Source organism: Wasmannia auropunctata, unplaced genomic scaffold, assembly GCF_000956235.1.
Source record: "Wasmannia auropunctata unplaced genomic scaffold, wasmannia.A_1.0 LD334376.1, whole genome shotgun sequence".
In the NCBI taxonomy this organism is placed as follows: Eukaryota; Metazoa; Arthropoda; class Insecta; order Hymenoptera; family Formicidae; genus Wasmannia; species Wasmannia auropunctata.
In genome coordinates this window covers 7,936-20,306 of record NW_012028514.1, presented here as the reverse complement: position 1 = coordinate 20,306, position 12,371 = coordinate 7,936, and the positions used below count along the sequence as shown (strand labels likewise).

The window sequence follows — 12,371 nt, the reverse complement described above, 5'->3', positions numbered from 1 at the left end:
TCTCTCTCTCTCTCTCTCTCCTGCCTCTCTTCTTCCCTTCCCCTTCGTCGTCGGAGCACGCGACCTCATGCAAATTCAAACGGCTCGCTTCTCTATCGCGGTATGACGGGTAACAGCGAAACGGACGATCTCGCCGTCCTCTCCACCCACAAATCTCGCAACCGATCGCCGTGCTCCAGCTGAAGTATTCGAAGGTTAACGAGAATGCGGAGTCACTCGATGCTCAACCGACAAAGGGCATCTCCATGCCGCGACAAGGATATGCTGTCGTTGTAAAGATTGATTGTATCTGAAAATTTTCTCGCATTCGAATTAGGAAATAAAGTTGCATGGCAACCGAATGTCACACCGCGCGAAAAAAAAAGCTACGCTGCGAAATTCGATCGAGCTTGATGGAGTTTGCCTGACTCTGCAATGATCAATATACGATTCGAACGATGGCTCGGGGAGCCCCTCTCTTCAGCTGTTATTGTTCGACAGCTACAAAAAGGTGAAGAAAATGTCATTAGCGCTTATTCGAGTGAAGTAAACGATATCGCGATTATCAACGAAACACTTCTTCCTGCGTTGACGACATAAGTGACCGTCGTGCGGAATCGCGCCAAGGTATAATTCGACTTCGAAAGCCTTTATTATAAATTGCGCGATGTCGTCAAAGTCTTCGCAGACGCGAGAAACGTTGAACGAAGCAAACGATCTTTCACGTCCGTGATTAACATTAGTAACATCACAGATATACAATTCTCTCTCTGATCACTGAGTGCGAGCGAACGTCGCTCAGAGTAGCTCCAAATAGTCTATCCTTCTTATGATACTTCATTATAGATTACGCAATATTGCCGAAGTTTGTAACCGCGGTAAACTTCGACAAAGTGCATTGTTATGTTACTCCCACGTCACAAGTTTGTTTAGCATTACATTCAACTTGCTGTACTGCGTGTCACGTTCAGCCCGGTAATCCAGCGCGATGCGAAGTATACTTCATATATAACAGTATTAAAACTCTTAAAACTGAAATTTACCAAGTTGCGACTTGGGGAACGCTTGGGGCAACTAAAGTACAGAATTATGTAACACATATTTTTAACGATAAGAAACGGCAGACAATAAATCTTTTTTTATTATCGAAATTATTATCACTGAGATAATGAACTTTAAAATTATGTTGATACATGTATCATATATGTATATAACGTAGACAGTTGCGATAATAGACACTTATCAGTGTTTTATTATAATGATAAAAGTCAACACAAAATGTGACAACATAGGTCGTGAAATAGTATCCTAGAAGATTGATAGCTATTTTAAATATATAAGATATTTTATCTAATCTTACGTAATTTACACTGTAAAATCTATAGTGTCAAATTGAATTCTATTTAAAACGCCACTACTTCTACTTAATATATAGTTATCTTTAACTAAAGCAATGGAGTTAAATAATTTAAAATAGTTCAAATTTAATCCGAATCTGGATTAAATTCCATTGTTTTATTTAAAAATAACTATATAATTAAGTAGGACCATTGGCGACTCACATAGAGTTAAATTTGACACTATAGATTTAACGGTGTAAAATTAAATTTTATAGACACATTTTCGCGTGTATCATACGCATTTATCACCAGATTTTGAATAATCGACTGACAACGTTGCACAAGATTATTAACAATGACGATACAGTTATTGTTCTTAATTCCTTTGTTCGCTGTTGCTCATGGTGAGTATTTTGATAGACAAATTGATCGACTTTGTGGCTTAAATTAATTCAACTAAATGTGTAAATGTAATAACAAATGTTGCAGGCGACACATTAACAATTGATGCAGCCAAACCAATGAAATTATCTCCGAAGATTGTGAATGGAAGACTTGCCAGACCAGGTGAAATCCCATATCAGGTAAAAGCTAATAAATTATTATTAATTAATATCGTTGCGTTAACTGCTTTAAAAATATGCGCAGCCTCGAACCGAGTCTGATTGAGTCATGAATTAACTCCTTTCATTCGACAATTGAACGCTGACAATGAATCGATTGTTAAGCTGGACGTGTATAATAATATGAGATATTTCTACATCCCTATTGTACGAAATGCATTATTTCAGGTTTCTCTTCAAAATATTAAGCAGGAGCATCACTTCTGCGGTGGAGTTATAATTAACGAGCTATACGTATTAACCGCCGCTCACTGTCTAGAGGGGTAAATATAAAAATCTAAAAGAACATTTCAGAAATATAAATTTTATATATATATATATACGAAAATATGTTCTATTATACGTAATAATTCCTTACAGTGCAGACATTTCGGACATTTCGGTAAATGTGGGGACAATAAACGTACAAAAACCGCATTCAGTGCATCTAATCGAACGCGTTTATCTACACGAAGAATACAGACCTTCAGATTCATGGCGCAATGATATCGCTTTAATTGAGGTAAAGCGAGTTAGTCGTGCGTTAATAGCAATGCATATAGTTTCAATCACATTGAAAATTAAGCTAACAATTTAAAAATTAAGACTACACAAAAGAATATACGGAAAATTCATTTTTTTTTTTTCAGGTCAAAAGTCCATTTGCATTTACCAATTTGGTGTCTGCCGTCGATCTTCCGGAACCAAATCAACCTGTCGAGCCAGGTTCGCCAGCAGTTGTATCTGGATACGGCTTATTATCGGTAAAGTCTCTTAATAATTCAACCATTTAAACTCTCGAATGCTAAGTCAGCGAGAATCGCATCTCAAATTGCTTTCATACGTGCACGTTTATACTTATACTTGCAGAAGCATGGAAGGAGAACCACAGACTTGTACGTTGTAGACATTTTAATAGCCAATCAGACCTATTGTAAAACACAGTACGCGAAAAGTCAACACGTTTACGACACGCAAATCTGCGCATACGATCCAGTCGAAAATAAGGGTTCGTGCCAGGTAAGTTATTTACATAAGGCGTTACGATACACCGCCGTCGTTAGTTACTAGTCGCAATTTTACGCTGTCTGCCCAGGTAGAGTCATTAACTACTCAGCCCGCGTTATTCTTCTCACGCGAGACTTCAGCTCGCCTAATCGTTCCTAATGACTTCTAAACACAACGTCTTAGTATAATGCTTGCACTTCGAGTTGCATAACGTGCGTCAGATTTTCGATTGAAGAGAGATAAGCACGATGTAATTGGCGTAATTGGCAATATTGCGGAGTTACATATTGTGACTGCAAACCCTCACTTATCATAAATTTTTGCTTATCAAAACTAACTTTTCTATTAATTAATTAATTAAAATAATACTTAACAATATATATATGCGCATAAAACGTTTAATTACTATTCATCGCATTTTAATTCATCGCATTCACTGATTATGTTGACTGTTAATATACTGCATTGATTACTTTGTGCATTAACATATTTTGGGGTACCTCGTTATGTTTTGTAATTTAATTTAATTGACAAGATCGCACAATTTGTTAGCTGAGCGAATCAAGAGTCCGTTATTATCAAACGTCAATTTTAATTAAAATAATAAAGCAAGAAAATAACATGTACTCTGCACTGACAGGGAAACGTATAGTAAATTGTAAAAAATAATATTGTTTACGAGTTGGTTTTTTTTTCAATCAAAACTTATGGAATATATCGTCAGTTATCGGAGAATTGTATTTTTCAGGGTGATTCTGGCGGCCCTCTCACTGTCAACGGACAACTCGTAGGACTCGTTTCGTGGGCGCATGGTTGCGCCAGCACACGCTACCCTACCGTGTACACACGCGTTTCGTCGTACATAAATTGGATATATGAACGCATGATCGAAAACTATAATTAACGAAATACAGAAATTTGTTTTAATTATATAAGATCTATAATGTAAACAGTGATTTTGATACTTAATGACATATATATGTATATTGTGGAATCGAGAATTAATATATATAAAATTAAATGTCCAAACATAGGTGTAATAAATCGTTAAATGTATATTATATGTATTTTATATATCTTACGTACGCGCCCTTTTTCCTTACACAGTTCCAGAAAACAAATATCATAATACCTAATCTTGTAAAAATTAATATTATCAAAATATCACACAATTATTTTACGTATTGATACCTTGTAACTTTCAGTTTAGCGAGCAAACGAGAATTTGATTAAAGAAAACATATATTCGAATGAATTATAAATATATTGCAATTACAAAAGAGAATATAAATTTATATATAATCTTATTATATATATATATTATATCTTATTTTGTTCAGAAAGACTTTTCGTATTTAAATTCGTAAAATACGAAAAGACTTTCTGATCAACCTAAAATATATATACAATATACATATATATGTATCCTGCATATTTCATAATTTCTGCGGCCGATATGCTAGCGGTGAACGTATCTCAAAAGGGAGAAGTGGGTCAGTCAAAGCAAATCCGTTTAACCATTCCGGCAGCGTGCGCCAAGTGCGCGAAATTGTTTCGTAGAGATTAATGAACATTTCACTCTCAAAAATGGATGAAAGAACCATTTGCATCTGTTTCCCCTTGTTTCTGTCCGACGTTAATTTCTACGTCCCGTATACACGGGTGCATAGACGCCGCAAGTCATACGAACGGAGGACTCTGACGCGTTCGTTGAAATATATTTTGCATAATGTGTGTTCTTCCATTTTCCACGACAGACAATGAATAATCCGGAGAAAAACGTTTGTCCCCGTTCGCGAATAAGCGAATTTCGAGTCAACGAGTTCGTCAATTCTGCCAAAAACGAAAAACCCGAGGCGTCGATTAATGTATCGCTGTCGCGAAGAAATTCGATGTCGCGAGGCGTCGGATTGAAACTGAGTAGGAAAGTAGTTTGCGGAGAGACGAGTCGCACCGATGCTCTTTCCTTTTACGACGCCGTCAAGGCGATATCGCAAACGCCCGGCGTCCGCGTTATTTGACTCCGCCGGGCTCTCGCATACTTACATAATACGCACAGAAGAGAGAAAAACGGAGAACAACTCGCGGATACGGATAAAATTATTGAATGGGAAACGAGAGCGAGACAATTAAATACAGCAGATAATAATTCTGTCGCATCGAGCAATTATCGTGAAAAACGCGCGATTATTGTAAGCCCTGAAAACGGTTTTACGATTCCCCGTATTTCCTTCGGTAAACTTTGCGCAACTTGCGCTGCCTCCGTTCACGCTACGCTGCTCCCCCGGGTGCTACATATAATTGTTAAGAATTACGGCACAGGAAGCATTCGCGAGCTTGTTTTCTCAGATTTAAGTGAACTCTAATTCTCCTAAATGCATTACAAAGATATACATTACATATACCTCGTAATAAGTTTGTTTCACCGACCGCAATTCTGCCTCTTATTATGCATTAGCAAATGTATTTTTGGGAAAAATAACGTTTCTCGTTGAATTCGTCCAAATGTTGCGTTACAAAGATACAATAAATTGCATATATCTCATAATAATTATTTAACCGTAATTTTGCTTCTTCTTCTTATAAATTAAGAAAAAAAGTAGTTTAAGTAATCTGATGTATTCTTGAAGAAGCAATACGATTTTTCGTAAAGAAATTCTTCAAATGTGCCGATGTGGTATTGCTTAATGGCAAATATATATCTCAGGAGTACGTAATTAGCATTTATACATGAGCCTGTTTCATAATCAGCATCCATTTACGCATGGAAATCTTCTCCTCTCAAATAACGCTTGTCTAACTGACGCTCAGCGAAGCTATTCGTACGTTCATTGCGGCGTTCATTTTCGCAGGATCTGAATAGTTGGAGGATTCTGAGCAGTTCGACAATTGCGCGCATCAACAAACCGAGAACAGACTCGTGAAACAGACTATTTCACTACCTATGTATGATCGATGAGAAGCTCCGGATGCGGGGTCGTCGGACGCAGGTGAGTCCTGGAACAGCGGTTCTCAATATCGCTTCTTGGTCGCCAGAATCGATCGACCTCCCCCTACCTCCCCTACTGCACCCCGCAGGGTATTACGATAATAGTACGTCCGGGTCACATCGAAAAATGCAAAACTATCGATCACGTCGTCACGTTTCGATCTTTGTATAGCCTGTTATTTTTAACAGTAAAATTAGGAGTTTTATTTAAAACAACGACATCCCGCTCGTTTTGGAAATTAACGAATCTCAATACATCGCTTCGAGTACTATCGTACTCGATCATACGTCAAGTGACGTCGTTATCTTCGTATATATTCGACGGTTCGATTTCAAGCCGTCATAAGCCGGACTTGCATTTCATTAGGTAGGGAGAATCGATCGACCCCTACCTTGGGAGAAGCCAGGCATGTCCCGCGCGGCTGTCTGTCAAGATTCCGTGATAAAGAAGGATGGCGCTTCCACAACTGAATCCAGTGGCGACATTGCGGAGCGGTACTTCGGAATGAAGTGTACGAATGCTTGAAGAAACTTGAGGGAAAACTTCCGCGTCTCCTTAAAGCTCGAGCATTCGGCTCATCATGAAACTTACTTCGGCGTTCCATCCCTCCGATAATCTTCCAACCGTGACGTGATTGTCATACGTTAAATTCTTCTTGCGTGCATTTGCTCCGCGCGTCGAATAACAGTTGGCGCACCCGTTTTCCCGTTTCGAAAGGAGTCCTCTTTTTGAATATCGCGAAATGAGAAATATAAATTTACACGGTTTCTCAAATATCAACGAACGCACGTATGCATTAGCTTCATCCCGGTCGGTTTTGATGAAGTCATGTTGCGGCAGCGCAATGAAATCCTCGACAGAGTGGCTACGTGTACGAATTCGCTCGTTGCATAGAGAAAATTTTTCGGGGATATTTTCATTTATATCACGTGTTATATGCACTCGAAATGTACGACCAGCGCGAAACGAGTTTTCCGATAAATATCATTTTCTTTCTCGCGAAAAATTTCAAAAAACTGGATACTCGACTACCGGTGTCGATATACACGACGAATAACAATGTGTTAAATAAAAGTTACTGTTTACACGTCGCATTAGTATCGTCTATATTTACATTGCCTATCGCAACAATTTCGTATTTCTGCACGTTAAGGGAGATCTGGCCAAACTCCGAGATTTAAAGGGTCCAAATTAGGGCTGCATTATTCAGGACATCACCTGACCGCTTAAAAGCGGGCGTGCTTAGCTCGCATCGTGAAAGAAAAAGATGATGTCTCTGTAGCATTATCAGCACGTACAAGACTTCCCGAAGTATCTGGAGCCGAGCCAGCGTCGTCTTGGATGCAGTTTCGCATCTGTCCTGTCTATCGATCGAGAGGTCACTCAACCAGGTGCCTTCCTAATGAGTTATGACGCCCCCGGGGATACGCCACATTGACTGACGGCTACTTCATCCTAATTGGATTAAAAAAAAAGCAGCGCACAATTCGCTCGTCTTAGAATGATGGATGCGGCGACAGAAAATACGGGATTTCTCAACAGGCACTATTTCGCAACACTCGGAACTGTGTCGGCATTTTTAATGCAAAATCTACACGGCGGATTTATGAGAGATTAATATAAATTATCTGCTGTTACAAAGGAAGGCGAGCAAGTAATTTTCGCAACGTGTGGGTGAAAATGGTTTTAGTTCTACGTGCAAAATTAATCTGCGCGAGGATAAAGTCAGCACTGGACGGTGGTCCCGACATTATTTCTGTCAAGTAAGTTTACAACTGATAAGCAATTCCAAGAAATAAACGTTTCCTTATCGCACTGACATTGAATACTGAACAAAAATGAGTTCAATCTATGAAGTTATATAAAAATTCCATTCTCTATATCGCTTCAATCTTTTCGGTATCATCGAAGTTATCAGCTATTTTCACGAAATGCGCATGAAACAAACGTAGTAGAGATGTGGTAATATCTTTGTGATGGAATCATGATAATTTAACAATAGAATGTATTTTCAGCTTAAAGATTTTCGCGCAATATATAATCATCGGTCAATCAAAATGATAAGCTGTTCAGAGTCCGTACAATTCACACCCGACATTCATCATACATACGATTCAATCATCCGACAGATGATTGAGATTTATTGAAATGTATATTAATTATACGCACATCTTGCGAAAAGAATTATTGGAAATTAAAATTTAATTAAAAAAACAATTTGTCATTAAAATTATTTAAAAAATTTAATTTAATAGTTATAATTTATTTTAATTAGTATTCTACTATTCTTAAATTTAATTGCAAAATGTTAGGAAAAAAAATATTCACATAAAATATATATATTTGTTCATAAATACACCTCCAAAATAATTTATGCTTAACATATAAACTCAAACACATACAGAAAATATTTTATTGTTAATCAAAAAATTATTTATTTATTTATATCAAGGCAAACTATTTTAGTTTTATTTTTCAGTTGTTTCTTAAGTTATTTTTTTCGATCAAAATTTAAATGTGTGAAATTAGCCATGTCTTAGAGATTTATTATCAAAGAACTTTTTAAATTTGACATTGCGCGTCTGTTTGACGTGAGTAAAACACGTGAGTAAACAAGAACAGTCAATAAAAGAAATAAGAAGCAATTAAGGTAATTAAATTACTTATCTAATCTAAAAGAGAAAAATCACTTGTCACTCAACAACCGACTAGCACATGTGTCACTTATCATCAAAGAAGTATATAAATTAATTCAGTGTTCAGTTTGATCAAATGTAATTGCTAACGTCTAAGATGTTATCCTCAGTTTTATTGATTGTTCTTGGTGTGGCGTCTATCTCCCAGTGTGAGTAAAATTAATGTCAATATAAGATCGCAAATTTAATATAAAAGAAATTATCTACATGGTAAATTATGCATGAGTGAAATATAAATATACTGTTTAGTTTCTGACAAGTGATTTTGATAAGTGGTAAGTAACGAATTGATACTGTTTTGAATCCTTACGAGAGCAAGTTTTCACCAATTAAATTATCGTTGAATAAAGTGAATTAAATAACAAAAATACTTTGTATATTCGTGTGACAACAGAAATGAATCTGGAACAGAAGCATAAGAAACTTTTGAATAAAATGACGATGTGTTCATTCAAATGCATGAAAGTATACTCTTTAATCAAATTTTAGCTCAAGTAAACTTAATATTGTGTTTATAATATTATGTTGACAGCTTCCGTACTGCAAAAGTTCGATCCGCGTATCATAAACGGTGAGTATGTAGAGCCGGGTGAAATACCGTATCAGGTGAGTTGTGCCTCAAATCTATCAATTTAAATAAAATTATTTTCTTGTGTCACAAAATCTAGTTTCAAATCTCTCAAACAATGATACAGATATGCCGTTTTATATATACAAGTTTTATTTGTCAAGTGCTTGAAGATATAGAAAAAAGAATTTTTCGATCGATATCTATACATCAAATAACGAATTATTTTCCAGGTCTCCCTGCAGCAGTTAAGAAGTAGTTTTCATTTTTGTGGCGGAGCTATCATTAATCCAATTTTCGTTGTTACCGCTGCTCACTGCGTCGAAGAGTAAGTAGGTCTTACAGTAAGATATGCCTCTGCATGTGTATAAAATATCAGAGTTTGCGACTTTAAAACGAGTGCTAATAAATTAATATTTCGAAATTCCAATTATTCCATTATTTCTACAGCTTGCTTCCCAAGGACATGCAACTCGTCGTCGGTACTGTGAACCTAAATCGCCCAGGTGTGACACATGCGATTAAAGAGATTATTCGTCATGAACAATATGATCCTCGTAATTCATGGCTTAATGACATCGCATTGATTAGGGTAAATCGTCCATCGATTCAATCGATTCTCCTTCAAGTCTCCGTGCTATTGGCTCTCATTATTGACGCGAGATTTTATTTTTTTAGGTATTTACTCCTTTTAGTCCGTCGAATACCGTCGGATTCGTAACGCTGCCCGAGCAAAATGAGATTGTTCAGGAAGGGGCGATGGCCAGAGTCTCCGGATTTGGAAGATTATCGGTAAGCGCAGCACAAATTCCGCACGATATATCGTTTGCTGTTGCAGCGATTTTCACAGATATATTTGCGAGAGCAGCGATAATTCTAACGTCTACGCTCGTACAAATTATAGGAGGACGGACCCGGATCTAATTTCTTGAAAAAGGCTACCATTTACATAGCGAAACAGGATTATTGTAAGGAAATGTATGGCCAGATTCTATACAATATTTACGATACTCATATTTGTGCCAACGATCCGGACGTCAGACGAGGGTCTTGCAATGTAAGTGCTGCGAACGTATCGTAATCTTTTAGATTACGATATCTCTCGTAAATTAATTGATTAAATTTAATTCTTAGCACAATTGTAAGATAGAAATTAAATGTAAGAGAAAAGACAGGCTAAACAACTACGAAAAATAATTGAATGACTATAATACTCTCCGCGAAATGTATCACATACGAAGAATTAAGAGAGAGAGCGCAACAGTTGCGAAAGCTGTATATCGCTTTATAAGCGTCACGCGAGCTTTAAAGTTTTTATGCATGCGCGAGTCGTTCTTCTTTTTTTTTCTTGTTTGAATGGAAAACATTTTAATCTTCTTTTGCAGGGTGACTCGGGCGGGCCCTTGATCGTTAATGGAAAACTTGTCGGACTCGTATCATGGGCGAAAGCTTGTTCCCTTACGGACTATCCGACCGTGTACACTCGCGTACCCTCGTATATCGACTGGATCAAGGAGAACGCCGTATAAATTCAATTGGTATTCATTATTCGTAACGGACTGACGATCGCCAATTCACGCAAGCGTACCGAGTGTATTAGGTTACATTCATGTTTTTCTTTCTATTTTATTCCATCACAATGAATGCGCCGCCGACGCTAATTTTCTTGTCTTGCGCGAACAAAACGTGCTAGAGTAAGTTATATCTTATTAAACTGATTGTGAACTAATATGATAAAGCTATAGATGCGCACGGAGATCAGTTTCGTGTCAGAAGTCAGTAATAATTTAAGCAACAAATTTGTAATACAAGCACATTTGCATTGTTAATTCGTGTTACAAATATGCTTGCTTTACAATTTTCACTAATCGTTAGATCTTCTAGTTCCAAAAAATCTACTATAGACATTTTCCTACCAGTTTATTAGCATATATATATTTTTTTTTATACATCTATAATTTATAAATTTAAAAAATACTTGTAAATATCTAATGTAAGATGTATCAAAATTGGCGAGAAATGATTCCTAGAGAGTACAAAAAATTCTATCTGATGTTAAATTTAAATTAGAAATTATACAAAAAAATTTATACATAAATGTCCGTAAATTGCGTAAGTAAAAAAGAATATAATATATACAGTAATGAAAATATTTAAAATGATCTTTTTTAAATAAACGCATCTCTAACAGAAATGGTCATCTAAGATAAGTAAGAACGACAGAGTAAGTTGTCTAAATTATCTTTCGTTTCCGCATTTATTTCGCGGAATTAAATCTCGCCGTAAGGAAAATTAAGTGCTACAGAGTGAATAACACCCTAAGTAACGTTATTAGATAAAGTCATCAGTATAAAGCCATTAGACAACGTCATATACTTCACAGCCGTATTTTGCCTATAATTAGTTGCGCTGCGCTCACACACGATCATGATTATTCATATAATCGTCAAGGCTCCGCCGCCTCCGACGATAATTAACTTACCCCTAGTAGCGCTGCTAACTTGCCATGAACGCGCCAGCCGTAATTTGCACTTGACTAATTACAGAGGCGTTACGCGACATTACAGCGGTACCACGATTAACGTTTCGTAATATTTTCGCGTGGATATAATATAACGTGGTCCACAATGTGCAGTAGCAGTAGGCTGTAAGCCGTAAGAAAACCGATTACAATCGAATCTGAAGAGAATAATTGACTGTGATTGATCAATTTCTTATGGCTTATGACTTACAGTTTACTGTCCATTGTAGATCATGTATAAGAAACGTTTGTTGTTTATTCCGTATTCATGCAGTAGTAACACGTTCGCGCACACGTGCGTAACACGGGCATAACTTTAATATTGCGCATTATCATGGTGACACAATTCACCGTTGACATAAACCGTTTACGATACGTTGGGCACAAGCGAAATCTGCTGATGCAGTTTATGCACGAGGAAATACTTGTTGATCTGAAACAATCTTCCGTTTGCACGTGCCACTGCGTTTTGAGAGAGAGATAGAGAGAGAGAGAGAGAGATTATTTTATTAGTTCAACAAACATATTGTACAGCTGCGGCAAACGCTATAAATTTATCGATCGTCTATTGGTCAAATCAACAGACTCAATTATCATTCCGAGAGAGGCGATGTAACTCATCTATAACTCTATATATTTCCGCCGCTAGCAATTTCGACGAATCAAT

General features: G+C 36.9%; 1 protein-coding gene across 1 annotated transcript; it reads left to right on the top strand.

The window, feature by feature from the left end:
• The first annotated feature begins 490 nt into the window (after positions 1-490).
• On the top strand, positions 491-11,393 carry LOC105458734 (testisin-like). The gene is made up of 15 exons (XM_011704254.1): positions 491-606; positions 1,595-1,723; positions 1,809-1,903; positions 2,111-2,205; positions 2,303-2,444; positions 2,572-2,685; positions 2,792-2,941; positions 3,678-3,830; positions 8,701-8,764; positions 9,148-9,221; positions 9,417-9,511; positions 9,634-9,775; positions 9,862-9,975; positions 10,088-10,240; positions 10,569-11,393. The coding sequence occupies exons 2-15, from the start codon at positions 1,675-1,677 to the stop codon at positions 10,710-10,712; spliced, it is 1,584 nt and encodes a 527-aa protein (XP_011702556.1). The 5' UTR covers positions 491-606; positions 1,595-1,674; the 3' UTR covers positions 10,713-11,393.
• Positions 11,394-12,371: the final 978 nt, after the last annotated feature.

Bases quoted from the DNA above. Each gene is read 5' to 3' on its own strand.
- LOC105458734 (XM_011704254.1), top strand. From the start codon at position 1,675: ATGACGATACAGTTATTGTTCTTAATTCCTTTGTTCGCTGTTGCTCAT. The intron at 3,831-8,700 runs TAACGAAATACA...CAAATGTAATTG, and splicing joins GCATGATCGAAAACTATAAT to CTAACGTCTAAGATGTTATC. The intron at 10,241-10,568 runs GTAAGTGCTGCG...CTTCTTTTGCAG, and splicing joins TCAGACGAGGGTCTTGCAAT to GGTGACTCGGGCGGGCCCTT.